We start from the raw sequence: 23,201 nt of genomic DNA on the forward strand, positions 1-23,201 counted from the left end.
CTGCCTCCAATGCAGGGTTGTCTATTCCTGCTCATGTCATGCGACGAAAAGGAAATGTTGGACATACATTTCCCTAGCAGAATCCCTCTTTCCCTGTCCTCGATTTTCATTGATCCCATGTTATTTCTGAACATTCATGAGTCACGCATCAGATACATTTAATATCAGATCCTAATTTAAAAAGTAAATGCTACTCTTCCAAAAGTACACATGATGTGGTCACTATACTGGGTCATAAAGATGTATGGGTTTTCAGTTAGTTAGACTTAGACCGTTTTGGAACTTTTCTCTGTTAACCATTTATATATCCCTGGTCGTATGGAGCTCCAGTGGTGCAGTCGGTTAGCACATGGTACTTACATACCCTTGGTCCTGTAGCCCCAGCATGTGGTGGTGATCACTAGTTAAAATATCAGAGTCAGCAAATAGTGTGAACAGGTTCCATTTCTTGCCCTTGATCCCCTTTTGCATCCATTGTTGAATCTGTATGATACTTTTTCATCATAATTTTTCTATTCAAAAAGTGTGCAGGTTTTAGCTTTTCTCTTGGTGTAAAACAGTTACACTCTTCCCTTTGCCTTTCCCTGTACATTAGAATCTATACCATAGGAAAGCTTCCATGGAACCAAGCTCCACTCTGACACCCCTGTTAAATTCATACACTGCCGTGACCTGTCATGGCTTTGTCCCTGTCCCTGCACAATGCGCGGGAATGAATTGGTTGGTGTGTTCGGTGCGAGACTACGTGACACCCCTCCCATCCCCTTGGCCCATTGAATTGAGTAGAACATAATTTATGCTTCGCATTGTATCTTTAATTTTTATTCTTCTGCCATGTTGATGCCCTTGGGGACTATTGGAGGTTGGAGTCGCTTCCAGACTATGTTGTGTTCCAGCTGTCTTCTTGCTCCTTCCTGAACGCCAGCTTGTTCTCTGCTCCTGTTACCTCTGCCTGCTGGTACTGCTTGTGTTGTCTGCCTCTGTCTTGAACATTACTTTCCTCCCTTTCCATCTCCCTTATTTCTTCCGTGTTCTTTTCTACTATTCCCCGTCTCTCATTCTTCCTGTCTTTGGAACCAACAGAATGTTTTTTGGTGATGTCGTTTTTTTTCCCCTCAAATGGAAAATAGTAGACCCATAGCTCCCAAAATCCTGGGACCTTTGGTTTTTCTTTATCATCTTTATACTGATTGAACAACTCTTCTAGATAGTTGGGGTATCAGAAACCTAAGCTTCTGATCAGCAGGGTGTTGGAATACAACATAATTCAGCTAAAAGGTTAATTCCACATGCCGTTTTATCATGATGTTCTAAGGTCAGTTGTTAGAACACAGAGTAGGTGGTCTTTTTCCTGTTACTGATCAGGTGCTGTCCACCTGGTCAAATTTTGCTGGTTGTTTAATTAGTGTTGCTGTTTCTTCTCTTTAAGTCAAGAGGTGTTGCCAAAGATTCACGAAGATAAACACTACCCTTGTACTTTGGTGGGGACTTGGAACACGTGGTATGGCGAGCAGGACCAAGCTGGTAGGAAGCGAAGTCTTTGGAATAAACACTTCTTCCTTAAGCCTTATGTAACACTTAAGTAATTTTCTAATTTAATGCTTGTTCTTATCATCAAAGCTTTCCAAGTCTCAGTCTAATTTTATGATTAAAGTAGTTTCTTCAACAATTCATTGCGAAAATGGTTTTAAAATTGTTTTTAATGTTTGAATCTATTATTGAACCATTATGATGTAACTCATAGGCCAAAACATGGGGCATTACAGTTTTTTTGTTTTTTGAGACAGAGTCTTGCTCTGTTGCCCAGGCTGGAGTGCAGTGATGAGTATCTAGGCTCACTGCGACCTCTGCCTCCCGGGTTTAAGCGATTCTTCTGGTTTAGCCTCCCAAGTAGCTGGAAATACAGGTGCCCACCACCACACCCAGGTAATTTTTGTATTTTTAGTAGAGACGGGGTTTCACCATGTTGGCCAGGCTGGTCTGGAACTCCTGACCTCAAGTGATCCGCCTGTCTCAGCCTCCCAAAGTGCTGGGATTACAGGCATGAGCCACCACACAACCAGCCTACAGTTTTGTGCTGTGTTAACGTTATACCTATCTAGAACATTTTCAAGTAGTAGTATCATGAAATTCTAAATGTATACTGTCTTTTAAAATGCATTTCAGTCCACCTCTGGAGGTATGAAGGAGGCTATCCAGCCCTCACAGAAGTCATGAATAAACTCAGAGAAAATAAGGTAATGATATTGAAAAATGTTTACTTAGACTAGTGATATATAGATGTTAGTACAGAATTAAATGACTTTTCTGTCTTCAGTTTTTGTTAATAAACTTCATTTTTTGTAACAGAAATTTTATTGTTTGGACTCCTGAAGTTGTATTTAAACATAAACAGTTGTAATACTATTCAAACAACAATTCTGACCGGGTGCGGTGGCTCACGCCTGTAATCCCAGCACTTTGGGAGGCCAAGGCAGGCGGATCACGAGGTCAGGAGATCGAGACCATTCTGGCTTACACAGTGAAACCCCGTCTCTACTAAAAAAAATACAAAAAAATTAGCCGGGCTTGGTGGCAGGCACCTGTAGTCCCAGCTACTTGGGAGGCTGAAGCAGGAGAATGGCGTGAACCCGGGAGGTGGAGCTTGCAGTGAGCTGAGATTGCGCCACTGTACTCCAGCCTGGGCGACAGAGCAAGACTCTGTCTCAAAAAAAAAAAAAAAAAAAATTCTTATTGTTCTTATTATAAAAGTCAATTATGCTTTGAAACTGATAAGGTGGTACTTTGAAACCGGTGACTGGGCTGGGTGCGGTAACTCATGCTTGTAATCCCAGCACTTTGGGAGGCCAAGGCAGGCATATCAGTTGAGGCCAGGAGTTTGAGACCAGCCTGGCCAACATGGCAAAACCTCATCTCTACTAAAAATACAAAAATTAGCCGAGCATGGTGGTGCACAACTGTAATCCCAGCCACTCGGGAGGCTGAGGCACGAGAATTGCTTGAACCCAGAAGGCAGAGGTTGCAGTGTGCCGAAACTACACCGCTGCACTACAGCCTGGGCAGCAGAGTGAGACTCTGCCTCAAAAAAACAACACAAAAAAACCCCCAAAAGACTGGTGACTGGTGTATCAGTCAGCATGGCAGGCACAATTAGCTCTGGATGACCTAAAACTGTGTAATTCAGGAACTGTTTGTCACACACATAGAGTTTATCTTGGGCTGACTTTGCTTTCCACCCTCCCTTCACTAGCAGGTGCTTGTCAATAGGGAGAAATTTAAAAGCCACACATCATTAAGAAAGAAATTCTTTTGTATAGATTCCCAGACAAATATAAATAGGTTTTGAATTATCTGCTCTTTTGTAGTCTGCATGCTACTTCTATTGATGTGCCATCAAACACTGTTAGAAGAATCTAAAAATATAGCAAATTAAATTTGTTTGCATTGCCACCTAAATAATTAGGATGCCCAAGTAATTTGTCATCTAAACCTGGACACTTTTGAGAATGAAAAGGAATGCTGTTAATGATTATGCAAGCTCAACAGATGTAAACTGGGACTGTCTCAGGCCAACTGGGACCTGTTGATTACCCTATTATAGTATTCTGTAGGAACATCAATGTTACTGAAATGGGCTTAATGTAAGTATCAGAAGATTTCATGAGCACATTTTTTTCACTCAAAGGAATTTTTGGAATTTCGTAAGGCAAGAAGTGACATGCTTCTCTCCAGGAAGAATCAGCTCCTGTTGGAGTTCAGTTTCTGGAATGAGCCTGTGCCAAGATCCGGACCTAATATATATGAACTCAGGTCTTACCAACTCCGAGTAAGTACAGAAATATAAGTTATTCCTTTTACTCCTCTGTGAAAAAGCACAAGCATTTTGTAAGGCTGACAACAGAACTTGTGTGTACATTCTGTGATGTGTGTCTAGCATTATATATATATATATATATGTATATATATATATTTTTTTAAGACTGGGTCTCACACTGTCACCAAGGCTAAGCTCTTTTGCTTTTTATGGCCTTACACATAAAGCTTATTATTTGATATTTTTCTAAATAACATATTTGTTTTTAAGAAGAAAGACCTAAAGTGCAGGATAAGGTACAATATGTAACATCTGTTGTGGTTAAAGGAGAGCAGCTAATAAACACTGTGACTGTTGAACAAATTATATAACATGATAAGAGTAAAAGGCAATAATATCTTATAACACTTTCTAGAAATTTTCCTACTGAGGACTAGAAAGAAAGCCCCACATAGCAGCATTATTAAAGTGGCTAATGCCTGTAATCCCAGCACTTTGGGAGGCCAAGGTTGGAGGATTGCTTGAGCCAGGAAGTTTGAGACCAGCCTGAACAACATAGTGAGACCCTGTCTCTATTAAATTAAAAAGTAAAGTTTTGGCTGGGTGTGGTGGCTCATGCCTGTAATCCCAGCTTTTTGGGAAGTCAAGGCAGGTGGGTGACCTGAGGTCAGGAGTTTGAGACCAGCTTGGCCAACATGGTGAAACCCCATCTCTTACTAAAAATATAAAAAATTAGCCAGGCATGGTGGCGGGCGCCGGTAATCCCAGCTACTCAGGAGGCTGAGGCAGGAGAATTGCTTGAACCCAGGAGGCGGAGGTTGCAGGAGCTGAGATTGAGCCACTGCACTCCAGCCTGGGCGACGGAGCAAGAGTCTGTCTCAAAAAAAAAAAAAAAAAGGTTTTTTGAAGTTAGTTTTGTCACTTAATGTTTTTTCTACTGCTGTTTGCTATTTCTGTATTTTTTTTTTTCACAGAAGAACTAACAAACCAAATCTAAATCTGTTTTCAGCCAGGAACCATGATTGAATGGGGCAATTACTGGTGAGTATATTACTGAATGGTGATTTTTTAAGTCTTGTGAATAGATTAGTTTAGGCCATAGTGTTAATTCTAGGGAAAAAAATCTGAGGATAGTACCGTGACTTAACACTACACTAATGTTTCGTTTGATGTTTTTATTATGAGATTTTTCAAACATACAAAACTAGAGAGAATAATGGGGCTCCCCTTCCACATCCATCTCTTAGCTTCAATAATTAACACATGGCCAATCTTGTTTAGGCCTAACTCCTTCAACCCAGATTGTTTGGAATTAAATCCCAGACAGCATTCTATTTCATTCATAAATATTTCAGTACTATATATATTTCTAAAAGATAAGCACCTTTTTTTTAAAAGCAAAACCAATATTGCATAAGGTTAGTTTACATACTTCTTGGATATCATCTTTTCTGAAACGTTACTTTTGTCATATATACGCACCATGTCAATAATAGTTTCTTCTTTTTTTCCTTGCTAGTTTGAGTAGAAAAATAACAATTTTTCCACAAGTTGATATGTAGATTCAGCAGAATCCCTATCAAACTCCCAGCAGGCTTTAGAAGTGCAAAAGACTAGCCAGGTGCACTGTGGCTCATGCCTGTAATCCCAGCACTTTGGGAAGCCAAGGCAGGAGAATCACTCAAGTCCAGGAGTTCAAGACCAGCCTGGGCAACATAGTAAGACCTCCAACCTCTACCAAAATAAATAAATAAATAAAACTAGCCAGGTGTGATGCCACATGCCTGAGGTCCCAGGTATTTGGGAGGCTGAGTAAGAGAATTGCTTAAGCCCAGAAGATGGAGTTTGCAGTGAGCCAAGATTGCACCACTGCACTCCAGCCTGGGCAACAGAGTGAGACCCTGTCTCAAAAAAAAAAAAAAAGTCCGGGCATGTTGGCTCACACCTGTAATCTCAGCACATTGGGAGGCTGAGGTGGGCAGATCACCTGAAGTTAGGAGTTCGAGACCAGCCTCGCTAACATGGCAAAACCCCATCTCTACTAAAAATATAAAGATTAGCCGAGCGTGGCGGTGCACTCCTGTAATCCCAGCTACTTGGGAGGCTGAGGCAGGAGAATTGCTTGAACCCAGGAGGCAGAGGTTGCGGTGAGCTGAGATCGCACCACTGTGCTCTAGCCTAGGTGACAGAGTGAGACTCCTTTTCAAAAAAATAAAATAAAAATAAAAATAAAGACTGGGCATGATGACTCATGCCTGTAATTCCAGCACTTTGGGGAGGCTGAAGGAGGAGGATTGCTTCAGCCCAGACGTTTGAGACTTTGAGACCAGCCTGGGCAACATGACGAAACCCCGACTCTACAAAAAAATACAAAAATTAACCGGGCATGGTGGCACACACTTGTAATCCCAGCTCCTCGGGAGGCTGAGGTGGGAGGATCACCTGAGCCTTAAAGGTGGAGGCTGCAGTGAGCCATGATTGTGCTACTATTCAGCCTGGGAGAGAATAAGACCCTGTCTCAAAAAAATAAAAAATTAGGGCGGGGATGGTGGCTCACACCTGTAATCCCAGCACTTTGGGAGGCCAAGGTGGGAAGATCACTTGAGGTCAGGAGATTGAGACCAGCCTGACCAACTTGGTGAAACCCTGTCTCTACTAAAAATACAAAAATTAGCCACGTATGGCGGTGTGCACCTGTAGTTCCAGCTACTCAGGAGGCTGAGGCAGGAGAATCACTTGAACCTGGGAGACAGAGGTTGTAGTGAGCCAAGATCACCCCATTACACCATAGCCTGGGTGACAGCAGACTGTTTCAAAACAAAACAAAAAAATGCCTTACTTTCAGTGATACTAAAAAAAAAAAAAATTTAATTAAAAAGACAAGTCATATACTGGAATAAAATATTTGCAAATCATATGTCTGATAAGCAAATTGAATTCAGAATAGATAAATAATTCTTACAACTCAATAATAAGAATACAGATAACTCAATTAAAAAATGGGTAAAGAATTTGAAAAGACAGCAGCTGGGTGTGGTGGCTCACACCCGTAATCCTAGCACTTTGGGAGGCCAAGGCAGGAGGATCGCTTGATGCTAGGAGTTGGTGACCAGCCTGGGCAACATGGTGAAACCCTGTCTCTATAAAAAACAAAACAAAACAAAAAAACTTGCCAGGCGTGGTGGTGGCACATGCCTGTAGTCTCAGCTATTCAGGAGGCTGAGATGGGAGGATTGCTTGAGCCTGGGGAGGTGGAGACTGCAGTGAGCCATGATCATGCCACTGCACTCCCAGTGAGACCCTGTCTCACAAAAATAAAAAATAAATTGAAAATGGAATTAGTGTGATTCAGCAGTCCCACTTCTGGGTATATATCCAACAGAATTCAAAGCAGATCTCAAAAAGATTTGCATACCCATGTTTATCATAGCTTTATTTGCAGTAGCCAAGAGGTAGAAACAACCCACATATCCATCAATAGATAAATGGATAAAGAAATTGTGGGCTGGGTGCGGTGGCTCACACCTGTAATCCCAGCACTTTGGGAGGCCAAGGCAGGCTGGTCACCCGAGCTCAGGAGTTTGAGACCAGCCTGGCCAACATGGCAAAACCCCGTCTCTACTAAAAATACAAAAATTAGCTGGGCGTGGTAGCGTGCACCTGTAGCCCCAGCTACTCAGCAGGCTGAGGCAGGAGAATCACTTGAACCCGGGAGGTGGAGGTTGCAGTGAGCTGAGATCGCGCCACTGCACTCCAGCCTGGCAACAGAGCGAGACTTCATCCCCCGCCTCCAAAAAAGAAGGAAGTCTTGTCTTATACTGCAATATGGTGAACCTTGAGGAGGATGTAATGCTAAGTGAAATAAGAGGACAAATAGTGTATCATTCTCCTTATGTGAAGTATCCAGTGTTGCCAAAATCATAGAAACAGAAAGTGGAAAGGTGGTTGCCGGGAGCTGGGCAGAGAGGGAATACGGAATTGGTGTTTATTGAGTTTAGAGTTTCAGTTTTACAAAATGAAAATGTTTTTGGAGATCTGTGGCATAACAGTGTAAATATACTGGACACTGCATAAAAATGGGTAAGATGGTAAATTCAATAAAAAATACGTTTAAAAAATGTTTAGGCCAGGTGCAGTGGCTCACAGCTACTTTGGGAGGCTAAGGTGGGCAGATCACCTGAGATCAGGAGTTTGAGACCAGCCTGGGCAACATGGTGAAACCCCATCTCTGCAAAAAATACAAAAATTAACCAGGTGTGGTAGCACATGCCTGTAATCTCAGCTGCTTGGGAGGCTGAGGCACGAGAATCACTTGAACCTGGAAGGCAGAGGTTGCAGTGAGCTGAGATTGTGCCACTGCACTTCAGCCTGGGCTACAGACCCTGTATCAAAAAAAAAAATTTTTTTTTAAATAAATTTTAAAACTTTTTAATGGGCAAAGGATTTGAATAGGATTTCACCAAAGAAAATACATGAATGCCCATAAGCTTATGGAAAGGGACTCAACCTTCTTAGTCATTATGGAAATGCAAAGTGAAACTATAATGGGATACCAGTTCCTGCGCACTGGGACAGCTGTAACTTAAAAGAGGTAGATAATAACGTGTTAGTGAGGTGAGGAGAAAGTGGACCCTTCTGATATTGCTGATGGGAATGTAAAATGGTGCAGCCACTTTGGAAATAGTCTAGTAGTCCCTCAGAAATTACATGTGGGCTTGGACGCAGTGGTTCACGCCTGTAATCCCAGCACTTAACGAGGCTGAGGGCACGGATCACCTGAGGTCAAGAATTCGAGACCGACCTGGCCAACGTGACAAGACCCCATCTGTGCTAAAAATAAATACCAAAAACGTAGCCGGGCATGTTGGTGTGCACCTGTAATCCCAGCTACTCAGGAGGCTGAGGCAGGAGAATCGCTTGAACCCAGGAGGTAGAGGTTGCAGTGAGCCAAGGTCACGCCTCTGCACTCCAGCCTGGGTGACAGAGCAAGACTCCATCTCAAAAAAAAGAAAAGAAAAATTACATACGACCCAGCAATTTCATTCCTGGGTGTCTACCCAAAAGATACCATCCATATAAACACTTATACATATGTGTATAAGTGTTTCTTATACAAGAATCTTTCCTCTTTGGATCATCAAAGGCTAAATAATGCAAGTTAGAAAGCAAACATCCATGTAAACACTTAAGTGACCATAGCAGCATGTTTTATAATAGCCAACAAGTAGAAACAACCTAAATGCCCATCAGCAGAGGGTGGGATTAGCCAGAGGGCCAGTTTACTAGCCCTGCTTTAAATGATAAAGCTGTCCATGTCCTCCCAGGAGCTACCTTAAATTCAAAACACAAGAAACACAAGAAGCATGCTGATTACAATTGTAACAAAATACCAGCTTTCACCATTATGATTTAATACCGTTTTTAGAAATCCTGACTATTATAATATGAGAAAAGACAGAGACATACAAAGCCTCAATAGGCCGGGTGCTATGGCTCACGCCTCTAATTCCAACACTTCGGGCGGCTGAGGTGGGAGGATCCCCTGAGCCCAGGAGTTCAAGACCAGCCTTGGCAACATGGTGAAACCTCATCTCTACAAAAAATACTAAATTAGCCAGGTGCAGTGGTGCACTTGCCTGTAGTCCCAGCTACTCTGGAGGCTGAGCAGGAAGATCACTTGAGCCCTCGCTGTTGAGGCTGCAGCAAGCCATAATCATGCCATTCCACTCCAGCCTGGGCAACAGAGCAAGATCCTGTCTCGAAAAAGCCTCAATAATTAAGAGGGATGCAAGAATAAATTATTGACCATTGGTTAGCTGAAGTCAGTGCCTAGGACAGGAAATGGAAAGAAACACACTAGTGACATTTAGGGTTCTGTGATGGTGAGATTGTTGGTGTTTTCTTTTTACCAGTCTCCATACTTACTTCATTATGGGATTTCTTTGGAAGCTAAAAATACTGCCTGGGCATGGTGGCTCACGCCTGTAATCCCAGCACTTTGGGAGGCTGAGGCAGACAGATCACTTGAGGTCAGGAGTTTGACACCAGCCTGGCCAACATGGTGAAACCCTGTCTACTAAAAATACAAAAAAAAAAAAAAAAAAAAATTTAGCTGGGTGTGGTGGCGAGCACCTGTAGTCCCAGCTACTCAGGAGATGGAGGCTGCAGTGAGCCAAAATGGCACTACTGCACTCCAGCCTGGGCGACAGAGTGAGACTCCATCTCAGAATATATATATAATTTTGAAACATTGGGATAGTTTCCTAAAATAATCTGAAGCATACATCTATATCTAATTCAACAAAAGATTTATAGCTTTTTTTTTCTTTGAAACTTAACATATTTCTGTACCTTAATTTTTGTTTCTTTTCTTTTTTTTTTTTTTTTGAGACGGAGTCTTGCTCTGTCACCCAGGCTGGAGTGCAGTGGTGCGAACTCGGCTCACTGCAAGCTCCGCCTCCCAGGTTCACGCCATTCTCCTGCCTCAGCCTCCCGAGTAGCTGGGACTACAGGCACCAGCCATCACACCCGGCTAATTTTTTGTGTGTTTTTTAGTAGAGACGGGGTTTCACTGTGTTAGCCAGGATGGCCTCGATCTCCTGACCTCATGATCCGCCCGCCTTGGCCTCCCAAAGTGCTGGGATTACAGGCATGAGCCACCGTGCCTAGCCTGTTTTTCGTTTTTAGGGGGAGATGTGTGTGTTTATTTCTTTGAAGTAATTATGTTAACTCTTACTTTTCTTTGGCAACTTGCTATTTCTGTTTCCTAAGCTGGCATTTCATAACTATTTACCCACAAAGGGGGAGGCCACATGGTGCTGAGAAAAAGCTCTGGGTTTGAGTTACTTGACAGCTCTCACCCTGAAAAGAGAACTTGTACCTTTTTGCCTTTTTTTTTTTACTTCAACTTATATCTTTTCTTTTTTCTTTTTCTTTTTTTTTTTTTTTTTGAGACGGAGTCTTGCTCTGTTGCCCAGGCTGGAGTGCAGTGGCGCAGTCTCGGCTCACTCCAATCTCTGCCTCCTGGGTTCAAGCGATTAGCCTGCCTCAGCCTCCCAAGTAGTTGGGATTACAGGCGTGCACCACCACACCTGGCTAATATGTTTTGTATTTTTAGTAGAGACAGAGTTTCGCCATGTTGGCCAGGCTGATCTCGAACTTCTGACTTCAAGTGATCTGCCTGCCTCAGCATCCCAAAGTGCTGGGATTACAGGTGTGAGCCACCGCGCTCGGCCCCAGTTTTTCTCTTTTTTCGGTTATGAAATTTCCTGCTGTGCATGAAATAATTTCTAAGATCCCTTCTGTCTCCAACAAATAGTTCTGTGATATTTATTTCTAATGAACCTTTCCTCCTTAGATCATCAAAGGCTAAATAATGCAAGTTAGAATTTCTTTTCATTTGAAAACTAAGAAATACATATTTGGTTGTATGCTACTATTATATACAATTTTTGTTCTTTTGTTTTTAGACTATTGTTGTTAATCATGTAGCTACTCACGGAATAGGATTACTCACTAGTTCAATTTTTGCACATTACTGATCAAGACTTGCTCGCCGTGGAATCCACAGGGACATACTGGGGTTATTCAGTTATTTAAAAAATTATTTGACCAGGTGCGGTGGCTCACACCTGTAATCCCAGCACATTGGAAGGCCAAGATGGGCAGATCACCTGAGGTCAGAAGTTCGAGACCAGCCTGACCAACATGGAGAAACCCTGTCTATACTAAAAATAACAAAAATTAGCCAAGTGTGGTGGTGCATGCCTATAATCCCAGCTACTCGGAAGGCTGAGGCAAGAGAATTACTTGAACCCATGAGGCAGAGGTTGCGGCAAGCCAAGATCGCACCATTGTACTCCGCTGTGGGCAACAAGAGTGAAACTCTGTCTCAAAAAAAAATATATATATATATATTATTTATAAAGCCAGTTTAGCATTCAATTTATATTTTGGCACATAGGTAACTAAGATGGTGACCACCTCGTCTGTACAGGCTTCTGATTGTTACCAGGCTAAGGCAAGTATGTTTTCTTTGCCTACCATAACTAAATTACAAAAATTCAGAATGAAATGAATAATCTGGAATATTTATCACTATCAATGAAAGCCAGGTTTTTTTCTTCTGAATAGAGTTAGAATGCACATTGAAGTGATTTGCTTAATTTCAATAATCAGATTTATAATTTCTGTGAAGATATTGATCACTTAATTCTCAATGTAAAGATTAAAGATGTCATCTTATTTGTGGATAATCCATGGGGGCAATAGCAAGAAGTCCCTTTTTCACCATAAAGGAACCCAAGCGCTTGGGTAAGGTTCCCATCATGGCACTGAGCCCATGGTGGATTAGAGCAGAGGTGTAGAGTGATTTTAAGGAGACTGGATTGCTTGAGCCCAGGAGTTCGAGACCAGCCCAAGCAACATAGCAAGGCCCCATCTCAACAACAACAAAAACATAATAAAAAATAAAAAATTGGCTGTGCTTAGTGGTGCAAGCCTGTAGTTCCAGCTACTCAGGAGGCCGGGGCAGGAGGCTCCCTCGAGCCCAAGAGTTCCAGACTGCAGTCAGCTAAGATCATGCCACTGTACTCCAGCCTGGGTGACAGAGTGAGTCTCTGTCTTAAAAAAGGAGACTGGCTTAGTCACTCACAGGAAATCATTCTTACTTGGATTTTTTTCCCCCTTTTGAGATGTTATCATTCAGTATATATGAGGTTTGCCTCCAGGAAGAGAATGCTCAGCCAAGCCAACTCAAGCATCTTGTGCCTTGAGAGTGACATCTTTCACTGTCATTGTTAGTAGGTTGCTATCCTTGTTTATATGCTGCCAGCTCTTTTGAATGAATTAGAGTGAATCTGTCTTCCCAAGTCTTGTCACCTGTGGGACCCTGATATGACTGAGACTTCAGGCCAGAGCCTGGGCAGTGTGGTATGGATTTACTGGGTAACGCATGGTGTGTCATCTCCTGATAGACCTTAACCATGCGTCTTCTGGTGACCTCCCTATGTCATTTGAAGCCCCTTCCTTTTCACCTTTGATTCTAGAAGACTGCTTTTGAAAAAATGGGCACATTTTAAAACATTTTTAGGAATTCAGATGCATCACTAAATATTTTTTTTTAAGTGGTGCAAGTATGAAAGGAAAGGGCTCTGAGCCAGGCGCAGTGGCTCACACCTGTAATCCCAGCACTTAGGGAGGCTGGGGTGGACAGATCACTTGAGGTCAGGAGTTCAAGACCAGCCTGGCCAATGTGGTGAAATCCCATCTCTACTAAAAATACAAAAATTAGCCGGGCGTGGTGGTGCACACCTGTAATCCCAGCTACACAGGAAGCTGAGGCAGGAGAATAGCTTAAACCTGGGAGGCAGAGGTTGCAGTGAGCCGAGATCCCGCCACTGCACTCCTGGGTGGCAGAGTAAGACTCCGTCTGAAAAAAAAAAGGGCGGTAGGCTGGCCTGGTGGCTCATGCCTGTAATCCCAGCAGTTTGGGAGGCCGAAGCAGGGCAGATCGAGACCAGCCTGGCCAACATGGCGAAACCTCATGCCTACCAAAAATACAAAAAATTAGCCAGACGTGGTGGTGGGCGCCTGTAATCCCAGCTACTCGGGAAGTTGAGGCAGGAAAATCGCTTGAACCCAGAAGGTGGAGGTTGCAGTGAGCCAAGATCATACCATTGCATTCCAGCCTGGGCAACAGCGAGACTCCAGCTAAAAAAAAAAAAAAAAAAAAAAAAAAGCCGAGCGTGATGTCATGTGCCCATAACCCCAGCTACTCAGGAGGCTGAGACACGAGAATAACTTGAACCCAGGAGATGGAGATTGCAGTAAGCTGAGATCACGCCGCTGCACTCCAGCCTGGGAGACAGAGGAAGACTGTTTCAAAAAAAATTAAAGAGCTGATACCTTTTGCAGTGGGAAATTCTTAAAGTTTTAAGCCAAGTGCCTATTTTTAACTGATCATAGTGTGATGTCCACAGAGGCACAATGTATATTAGTACTTTCTTCCATATTTGGTACATAATGAATGCCTTTGGTACTCATTTTCTGAATGGTTTGCTCTAGTAGGAAAGAAAAAAAAAAAAAGCAAGAGGCAGCTTTGCCTGCACTACCGAGGCTGTACCACCAGAAAGCTTCATTCCCATGGTTCCTCCGTATGGCATCCAAGAAGTTGCAGAGTCCCTTGTGTAGTTCAGAGAGCAGGGGTGTATCTCAGGATTTCAGAGTCATCAGCTGCTTTGAAGGTGTGCTTCCTTCACCTGTGTTTTAACACCCTGCCCCAGGGGTGGTCCCTGTCTCCCTTGGGTACAGTGCCCTGTGGCACCTTGGGTGCTCTAGTTCCAGGTTTGCCTCGCTTCTCCCCTGAGGGTGTTCTGGAGAAGCAGTGCTTTTTAAATTGACGGGTCCCATCCTCTGCCAGTTCTAGACTTTATTTCAAGAATCACCAGTGCAACTATATATACGTCTTCAGGTTGCTGTTATTTTTAATAATTATTAAATACTGTACATTTTCTCACAAAAATTAGTATAGCTACAGAAAAGTATGCTTACATTTCATATACATTAAAATGACTTTTAGACCAGGTGTGGTGGCTCACGCCTATAATCCCAGCACTTTGGGAGGCTGAGGCGGGCGGATTACTTGAGGTCAGGAGTTTGAGACAAGCCTGGCCAACATAGGGAAATCTTGTCTCTACTAAAAATACAAAAATTAGCCGAGCATGGTGGCGGGTGCCTGTAATCTCAGCTACTCAGGAGGTTGAGGCAGGAGGATGGCTCGAACCCAGGAGGTGGAGGTTGCAGTGAACTGAGATTGTTTCACTGCACTCCAGCCTGGGTGACAGAATGAGACTCCGTCTCAAATAATAATAAAGTAAATAAAATAACTTTTGATTTGCCTTAGATAACTTGATACCAGTTTGATAAACCATTAGTCTTCATTTTAAACAGCCTGCCCTGAGTATGGTGAAGGTTTAGTCTACCGATTCTCGTTAGCGTATCTAATTCAGTGTCTTAAACAAATATCATCTCATTCTTACAGGGCTCGTGCAATCCGCTTCAGACAGGATGGTAATGAAGCCGTCGGGGGATTCTTCTCTCAGATTGGGCAGCTTTACATGGTGCACCATCTTTGGGGTATCTGTTTTTCCCTTTTTGAGTTACTGGGATTTAAGAGTTCATTACTAAGTTGTACTGGGAAGTAGAGCACATCTTGAGTCAGTAACCTTAACCACTACAGCAAATCCAGACGTCACAGAGGGACAGTCTGTATGGGGCTGTCTGGAACTAGGGAGGTCAACAGTGAAAGTCCATAGATTGATGGCATTAGTGAGCTGAAAGTGAGTAGGGATGATGGGGAAAGGAATAAGGGGTAAAGCAAGCAGCCATGGAAGAAGGAGGCCAGGGAAGTCAGAGTGCCTTCCACAGAGTGGTCCCAGCCTTTCTTTGTAGACTGACTGCTTGCTTCCTCGACAGAGGCAGGCCTGCATTTTACCCAGAGCAGCAGCTTCCTGCCTTTGTAGACGTGGTTCCACTGTCTCAGGACATTGACCCCCTCACCATCTCCATCCCCACACACTTTTGTTTGGCACCATCTTTGGTATTTTTCCAGGCCTGCCCCAGATGTCACCTTTCCCCACTAGTGAACATCGTCACTCCTCCTGAGCCCCCAGAGCCTTGTGTGGTGCTGGTTATTACCGTTGCGGCTGTATATGGTGTGCAACCCTCCCAGGCATGTGAATAAGCACAGGTGCTAGAAGGGCCGGATTGGATGGAGGAAGGTTCCATCCCTTTGGCTGTTGGGCAGAGGTCAAGCCAGGTGCATGCTCCATTCACATCAGCACCTGTAGCTGCCCGGAGAGGGCCTCCCAGATGCAGGATCCTGGAATGGCAAACAGGCAGGCACCAGAGTGTGAATGGCGGAGCTCTCATAGAGGCTGTGGGGAATGCAGGACAGACCTCTTGTCTCTGCCCTGTGGGGAGGACTCAAGGCTTCACAGAGCAACAGCAAGTTGAAGAGGATTGCTTGAGGCCAGGAGTTTGAGGCTGCAGTGAGCTATGACTGTGCCACTGCACTCCAGTCTGGGCAAATAGAGCAAGACCCTGTCTCAAAAAAAAATGTAATTAACAAGATATTGGCTGGGCACAGTGGTTCACGCCTATAATCCCAGCACTTTGGGAGGCCGAGGCAGGTGGATCATCTGAGGTCAGGAGTTAAGAGACCAGCCTGACCAACATGGTGAAACCTCATCTGTACTAAAAATACAGAAAATTAGGCATGGAGGCGCATGCCTGTAATCCCAGGTACACAAGATGCTGAGGCAGAAGAATCGATTGAACTCAAGAGGCGGAGGTTGCAGTGAGCCGAGATCGCGCCACTGCATTCCAACTTGGGCAACAGAGCAAGACTCCGTCTCAAAAAAAAAAAAAGAAACCAAGGCATCTGGATGAGATACCTGTGAATTGTACCATGACACAGGTGATCCCCCTCCACCTGAAGCGCCTTTCTTCCTATTCCTACGTCTGTGATGTCCTTTTCAACTTCAACACCCACCTGGTCAGCTTGCACCTTTCTCACAGCTCTCCCATTGCTTGCCCTGCTCCCCTATACACCGTGTCCTCGTATGGGCCACGGCACTCTCCACAACTGACCTCGCCTGCCTCATATCCTGGGGCTTCACCGCTGAAACACACTCCCTGCCCAGATCAGTGTAGTGCGAGATAAATGTTGAGTAAAATTGATCTGACATTGCTCATCTGTGGTCTCACAGTTTCTGGTCATGAATTTAACATGTTATTGGAGAATTTCACTTGGTTTATAAAGGTATATCTTAGATTCACTAGATTGTAAAGCTTAAGAGGGAATTGTGGCTGGATGTGGTGGCTCACGCCTCGATTCCCAGCAGTTTTGGAGGCTGAGTTGGGAGGATCACTTGAGTCCAGGTGTTTGAGACCAGCTCGGGCAACATAGTGAGACCCCATCTCAAACAAACAAACAAATAATTTTTTTAACTTAAGAATGGGCCAGGCGTGGTGGCTCACCCCTGTAATTCTAGCACTTTGGGAGACTGAGGCGTTTTGATGATTTGAGCCCAGGAGTTTGACATCTGACTGGGCACAAAAAAATACAAAAATTAGCCAATGTGGTAGCACATTCCTGTAGTCCCAGCTATTCAGCAGGCTGAGGTGGGAGGATCACTTGAGCCTAGGAGGTCAAGGCCGCGGTGAAACATCATCGTGCCATTGCGCTCCAGCCTGGTTGACAGAGTGACCTTGTCTCAGAAAAAAAAAAAAAAAAAAAAAGACTGAAAGTTTGCTTTTCCCACATGGCCTAATATAATTTTGCTCAGAATTTCCCCAGCCCAGTATATTACACACCTGAAGTAGTCCCTGAGAAAACTAGATGTCCAGGTGAAGCAAGACTTTAACGGATGTATGGGTGGAATGCAGTGTATGTGTTTTAAGTCTTACTTCTCTGTGTGGTTATTTTTAAGCTTACAGGGATCTTCAGACCAGGGAAGACATACGGAATGCAGCATGGCACAAACATGGCTGGGAGGAATTGGTATATTACACAGGTAATCTCTTAACAGCCATGAAATATGCTTTTTGTCTTACTGTTTCAATCATGTTCTTTCACCCTGACACTAATAGGTGGCTTTCGTAATAGTATGTTGCTAGGATAGTGAGTTATCAGGTTGTGGGGGGAAGGGAGATGGTCAATTTTTCTCTAATACTTACATGACTTTTTTTCAATAAAGTAGAATATCCATGCTTTCAAATAGGTATATCATCTGTTACAGTTTTCAGACCCTTGGATGTTGTAAATTTTACATCATTACCTTTTTTTGTAGATTTCTATATTCTCTAAAAACTTATTACACAAATAAAATTTTTTTCTAAGCTTTCCTTTTCCATCAGAATTGTTAGTATCCCAAATCAGAACTTAATACATCAATTATAGAGTGATTTTGAAATTAGATAAATTAAACTTCCTGTATGTACAGTATGTATCTGGGTACATAATACATGCATGTGCACATACATAAGTATATTATGAACCCCTGTTTGCTTGATTTTTAAAAGAAAACAGTTGGCTGAATGTAACCCAGTGGCATTGGTAGAGGTAATCAGTACCAGCCATGTTGCATGGCAAGTATATTTCAGGCCGGGCGCAGTGGCTCACGCCTGTAATCCCAGCACTTTGGGAGGCTGAGGTGGGCAGATCACCTGAGGTCGGGAGTTCGAGACCAGCCTGACGAACATGATGAAACCTGTCTCCATTTGAGAGGCTGAGGCAGGAGAATCGCTTGAACCTGGGAGGTGGAGATTGTGCCACTGCACTCCAGCCTGGGTGACAGAGCAAGAATCCGTCTCAAAAAAAAAAAAAAAAAAGCGTATCTCAGCCCCTATACTACCACGAAAATGAAAGAGTAATTTGTCCTAGAAAGTAGGCGTTACCTTGTCTTTCAGTTCAAGAGATTATATAACATATAATTACATGTTATAATTATATAATTGTGTTTGATTTTGCTGCTTATGCGAACGTTTGAGAAATCACCATTTCTCCTCACAGTATGGACTTTCCCTACCTCCCACAAATAAAACAAATATCCAGGTAGGATCTGTTTTTTTTTTTTTTTGAGACGGAGTCTTGTTCTGTCGCCAGGCTGGAGTGCAGTGACGCGATCTCGGCTCACTGCAACCTCCGCCTCCCGGTTTCAAGCGATTCTCCCGCCTCAGCCTCCTGAGTAGCTGGGATTACAGGCAGGCGCCACCACACCCAGCTAAGTTTTGTATTTTTACTAGAGACAGGGTTTCACCCTGTTGGCCAGGATGGTCTCGATTTCCTGATCTCGTGATCCACCTGCCTCAGCCTCCCAAAGTGCTGGGATTACAGGTGATCTGTTGCAAAGTGCTGGGATTACAGGTGATCTGTGCCCAGCTGATCTGTTGTAATTTTAATAGCATCTTGTAGGATGGCAGCTGATACAGGGTCCACTTGTATATTTCTGCCCTTGAGGTTAGTCCTGTATATTATGATATTCTCTTGTTTTCAAGCAGCACATCTGTGAACATTCTCGGCAATCTGTCTGTTAGTGTCATTTACCATAATGTGTTTAGAAAGTAACAAGTGCAGTAACCCTGATCCTGTTTTCAGTTCCACTTATTCAGGAAATGGAATCCAGAATCATGATCCCACTGAAGACTTCGCCCCTTCAGTAAAGCTGTAGAGTTTCTATGTGCCTACATACATTTCTGTGACAAGTATTTGTCATAAATTAATTTTAATTGTGTATCAAGTGAAAAAGAAACACTGAGGTTTTAAGCTGCTGTATATAGCTTGTGAGAAACCTCTTTTCTTTAAAATTTACATAATCACAAGAAAGGAATTACAGTTGGACTGATTGTGACAGTGCCCTGTCGTCCTCTTTGAAACACCCCCGTGTTGTCCAGTATACCTTATAACACTTAGCCACTTCTCCCCACCCTCCAGAAGGGGTCCACATTGAATTCTGAATCATCTTGAAAATAAGATTCCAACCACAAAAAAAAATTAGCCATTTCTTTAACTAAAAAAAAAACAAAAAACAAATCTGTTTTATAATCACAGATTTTTAGACAAATTTCTTGTATCAGGAAGAAATACAAATTTTGTCATGTTTCTCAAGCAGTTTTTCTGAGTAGTTTCTGAGGAGGAACAAATTACAAGTGTACCCAATAACTGAAAATGTTTTAACTCACTCTCATTTGTAAGCAGTCCACATAGTAGACAATGGGTTTTCCAAGCTGGGCAAGGTACATTTAATCAGTAAATCAGTTTCGCATCATGTATTGTGATGTTTCAATGTGAGACACAAAAACAATGGCTTGAAACTTGTGTATCATATGTGATTTTGAAATGAACACCTTGAATAGCACTAATTTTTATTTGTGGTATTTTTCTATAACAAAACAAGTAGCTCTAGGAAAAGAGGTTTTATTTTGTAAACGATCATTTGTGACCTCAGACACTCTCTGGCTAATATTTTAATAAGCTCACAGCAGATAATTCTGAGATCATGGATGAGGGGTGGTGCATGTTGAGATTTAAATTGGCATAAAGCTGCATACTTTTTGTCTAGCTGTTTGATTTCATTTTTTAATATAGTATGCCAATTTTGTGACTGTTACCATGTGAAAGTCCTGTTGAAATGAACAATTGTCTGCCCCACAATCAAGAATGTATGTGTAAAGTGTGAATAAATCTCATATCAAATGTCAAACTTTTACATGTGAATGATTTTCTCAAAGAACATAGAAAAGTCAATAAAATCCTCTTAATTTTCACATATCACGTTTGGATTTTCTTTTTTAATTTGTTCTGAGATTGACAAACATTGCTGTGAATGACCCTGTCACTCTTGCAAAATAGCTTGTCACAAAGGATTGAAGGAAGTGAGGAAGTCAGCTGGCTTCTGGGGAAAATCCCTCCATAGGAACAAATTACGAGGCCCTGGGCAAGGTCATGCCTGGTATGTGCTGAGGGCAGCAGAAGCCAGTGGCAGAAGCAGACATGAGGGAGAGTGTGGTGGGACATGAGCTCAGAGGTCACAGGGCTGGATCCCTTGAGTGTTGGAGGCCATTAGAAAGACCCTAGTGGCCGGGCCCAATGGCTCACACCAGTAATTCCAACACTTTGGGAGGCCGAGGCCAGAGGCTCCCTTGAACGCAGGAGTTTGAGACCAGCCTGGGCAACATGAATGAAACCTCATCTCTACAAAAAATCGAAAAATTAGTTGGGCATGGTAGCATGTGCCTGTAGTCCCAGCTACTCAGGAGGCTGAGGCAGGAGGATTGCTTGAGCCCAGGAGGTCGAGGCTGTAATGAGCTGTGATTGCACCACTGCACTACAGCCTGGGCAACAGAGCTAGATCCTGTCTCAAAAATAATAATAAGGCTGGGCACAGTGGCTCACACCTGTAATCCCAGCACTTTGGGAGGCCGAGGCAGGAGGATCACCTGAGGTCAGGAGTTCGAGATGAACCTGGCCAACATGGTGAAACCCTGTCTCTACTAAAAACACAGAAATTAGCTGGGCATGGGGGTGGGCACCTGTAATCCCAGCTACTCGGGAGGCTGAGGCAGGAGAATCTCTTGAACCCAGGAGGTGGAGGTTGCAGTGAGCTGAGATCGCACCACTGCACTCCAGCCTGGGTGACAGCGAGAGCCCGTCTCAAAAAAAGTAAGACTAGAGGAGCTCACCAAGGGAGTGACTGTAGTCAGAGGAGAGGATCAAGATGAGGAGGAACCTGCAAAAGAGACTAAGAAACCACCAGGGAACTCAGCAGACACTCAAGCAAGTGAGGCGTCATGAGAGCCAAGTGAAGAAAGTCCATCAGAGATCACCTCTGTCAAATGCTGCCAAGTGGCTGGGCCAGATGTGGTCCCCAAACTGTTCATAGTTGGGTGCAGTGGCTCACACCTGTAATCCCAGCACTCTGGGAGGCCGAGGCGGGCGGGTCACCTGAGGTCAGGAGTTCGAGACCAGCCTGGCCAACATGGTGAAACCCCATCTCTACAAATAATACAAAAATTAGCTTGGCATGGAGGCATACGCCTGTAATCCCAGCTATTGGGGAAGCTGAGGCAAGACAATCACTTGAACTTGGGAGGCGGAGGTTGCATTCCAGCCTTGGTGACAGAGCAAGACACCATCTAGGAAAAAAAAAAAATTCATGAATTTAGCAACATGATGGTCACTAGTGACCTTTGATAAGGGCATTCTATTCTTGAACTATTTTATGAAATTATCACTTTATTTTAGCAATTCCTGCTCAGTTTGACAAGTCATTTTACTGAATTTCTATAGCACAATGAATCATTATTTTGTCCCACTATTAATTTTCTTTTTTCTTTTTTGAGACAGGGTCTGGCTCTGTCGCCAGGCTGGAGTGCAGTGGCACGATCTTGGGTCACTGCAGTCTCCACCTCCCAGGCTAAAGCCATTCTCCCACCTCAGCTTCCCGAATAGCTGGGACCACAGGTGTGCACCACCATGCTCAGATAATTTCTGTATTTTTTTGTAGAGACAGGGTTTTGTCATGTTGCCCAGGCTGGTCTCGAACTCCTGGGCTCAAGTTACCCACCTGGGCCTTCCGAAGTGCTGGGATTACAGGTGTGAGCCACTGTCCTCGGCCACACTATTACTTTTCATTGGCAGTATTCAAAACTTCCAAACTCATTTTCCATTTATTGGTTATAAGTCTGAGGAATATTATAAAAGCCAACTCATTTTTCGTTATCACACGTGAGGTTTTTAAGTCTGTTTCAAAAAGCAAGTGTGCCATATTATCAGCATCCCTACCACCTTCTTTGTTCTTTGGAGACAGTGTCACTCTGTCGCCCAGGCTAGAGTGCAGTGGTGCGACCACAGCTCACTGTAACCCTAAACTCCTGGGCTCAAGCAATCCTACCACCTCAGTCTCCCAAAGAGCTAGGACTACAGGTGTGCCACTATGCCTGGCTTTTTAAAATTATTACTGTTATTTTGTAGAGATGGCGTCTTACCATATTGCCCAGGCTAGTCTCAAATTCCTCGGTTCAAGCAATCCTCCCACCTCAGCCTCCCAAAGCACTGAGACTGCAAGCGTGAGACACCGCACCCAGCCCTTACCACTTGTTAAAAGCCTTTTTAGAACCACTTTGCTTTCCTCCAAACTAGCCCTTGATAGAACCGTCTTTTATTTTCACAACTGCCTGTGAAAGACCCTTTTTGCAGTTCCCCATCATAATTTTGCTTTAGTTTGGGATCTTTAGGATGGAGGGCATCCCTCCAGTGATTAGGAGACACCCAAGATGGAAATAAAGATTTTATTACTTACAGGTCCTGGGGGTAAACACCATGCCTGGAGGTCACACACATGGAGTCAGGGAGCACAGACGGGGAGAAAAAGAGACGCATGGGCCAGTGCCTTTAGTGGGGTACAGAGCATTGCTCAAACAGATTTCCCTATGAGGAGTTTTAATTAGTAGATTTAAAGCAAGCATGGTTGGGCACAGTGGTTGACACCTATAATCCCAGCTCTTCTGGAAGGCCAACTCAGGAGGATCTCTTGAGACCAGAAGTTCCAGACCAGCCTGGGCAACATAGCAAGATCCCGTCTCTACAAAAAAAAAAAAAAAAAAAAAAAAAATCAAAAAATTTGCCAGTGCGGTGGTACACACCTGTGGCCCCAGCTACTCAGGAGACTAAGGTGGGAGGATCGTTTGAGCCCAGGAGGTGGAGGCTGTGTCACAATCTGTGGTTAGTGAGGCCTAGGAGAGTGCGTGCCCCCAGCCTGGCCTCTTAACCCTTGGGATGGGAGCCACATCAAAAATGTGTTAATATAGGCCAGGTGCAGTGGCT

At 43.6% G+C, this 23,201-nt stretch overlaps 1 protein-coding gene across 2 annotated transcripts in view; it reads left to right on the forward strand.

The window, feature by feature from the left end:
• The window catches only part of NIPSNAP2 (nipsnap homolog 2), a 35,655-nt gene extending 15,510 nt beyond the window's left edge, over positions 1-20,145 (forward strand). The window contains exons 4-10 of one of the 2 annotated variants that reach the window (XM_034964171.3): positions 1,430-1,524; positions 2,167-2,237; positions 3,686-3,826; positions 4,824-4,855; positions 14,856-14,950; positions 17,308-17,391; positions 18,975-20,145. In XM_034964171.3, coding sequence (XP_034820062.1) covers positions 1,430-1,524; positions 2,167-2,237; positions 3,686-3,826; positions 4,824-4,855; positions 14,856-14,950; positions 17,308-17,391; positions 18,975-19,039 — 583 coding nt within the window. In that variant the 3' untranslated portion in view covers positions 19,040-20,145. The remainder of the gene's footprint in view (positions 1-1,429; positions 1,525-2,166; positions 2,238-3,685; positions 3,827-4,823; positions 4,856-14,855; positions 14,951-17,307; positions 17,392-18,974) is intronic. The other variant, XM_057302881.2, reaches the window with a different exon arrangement.
• Positions 20,146-23,201: the final 3,056 nt, after the last annotated feature.

Source organism: Pan paniscus, chromosome 6 (assembly GCF_029289425.2).
Source record: "Pan paniscus chromosome 6, NHGRI_mPanPan1-v2.0_pri, whole genome shotgun sequence".
In the NCBI taxonomy this organism is placed as follows: domain Eukaryota; kingdom Metazoa; phylum Chordata; class Mammalia; order Primates; family Hominidae; genus Pan; species Pan paniscus.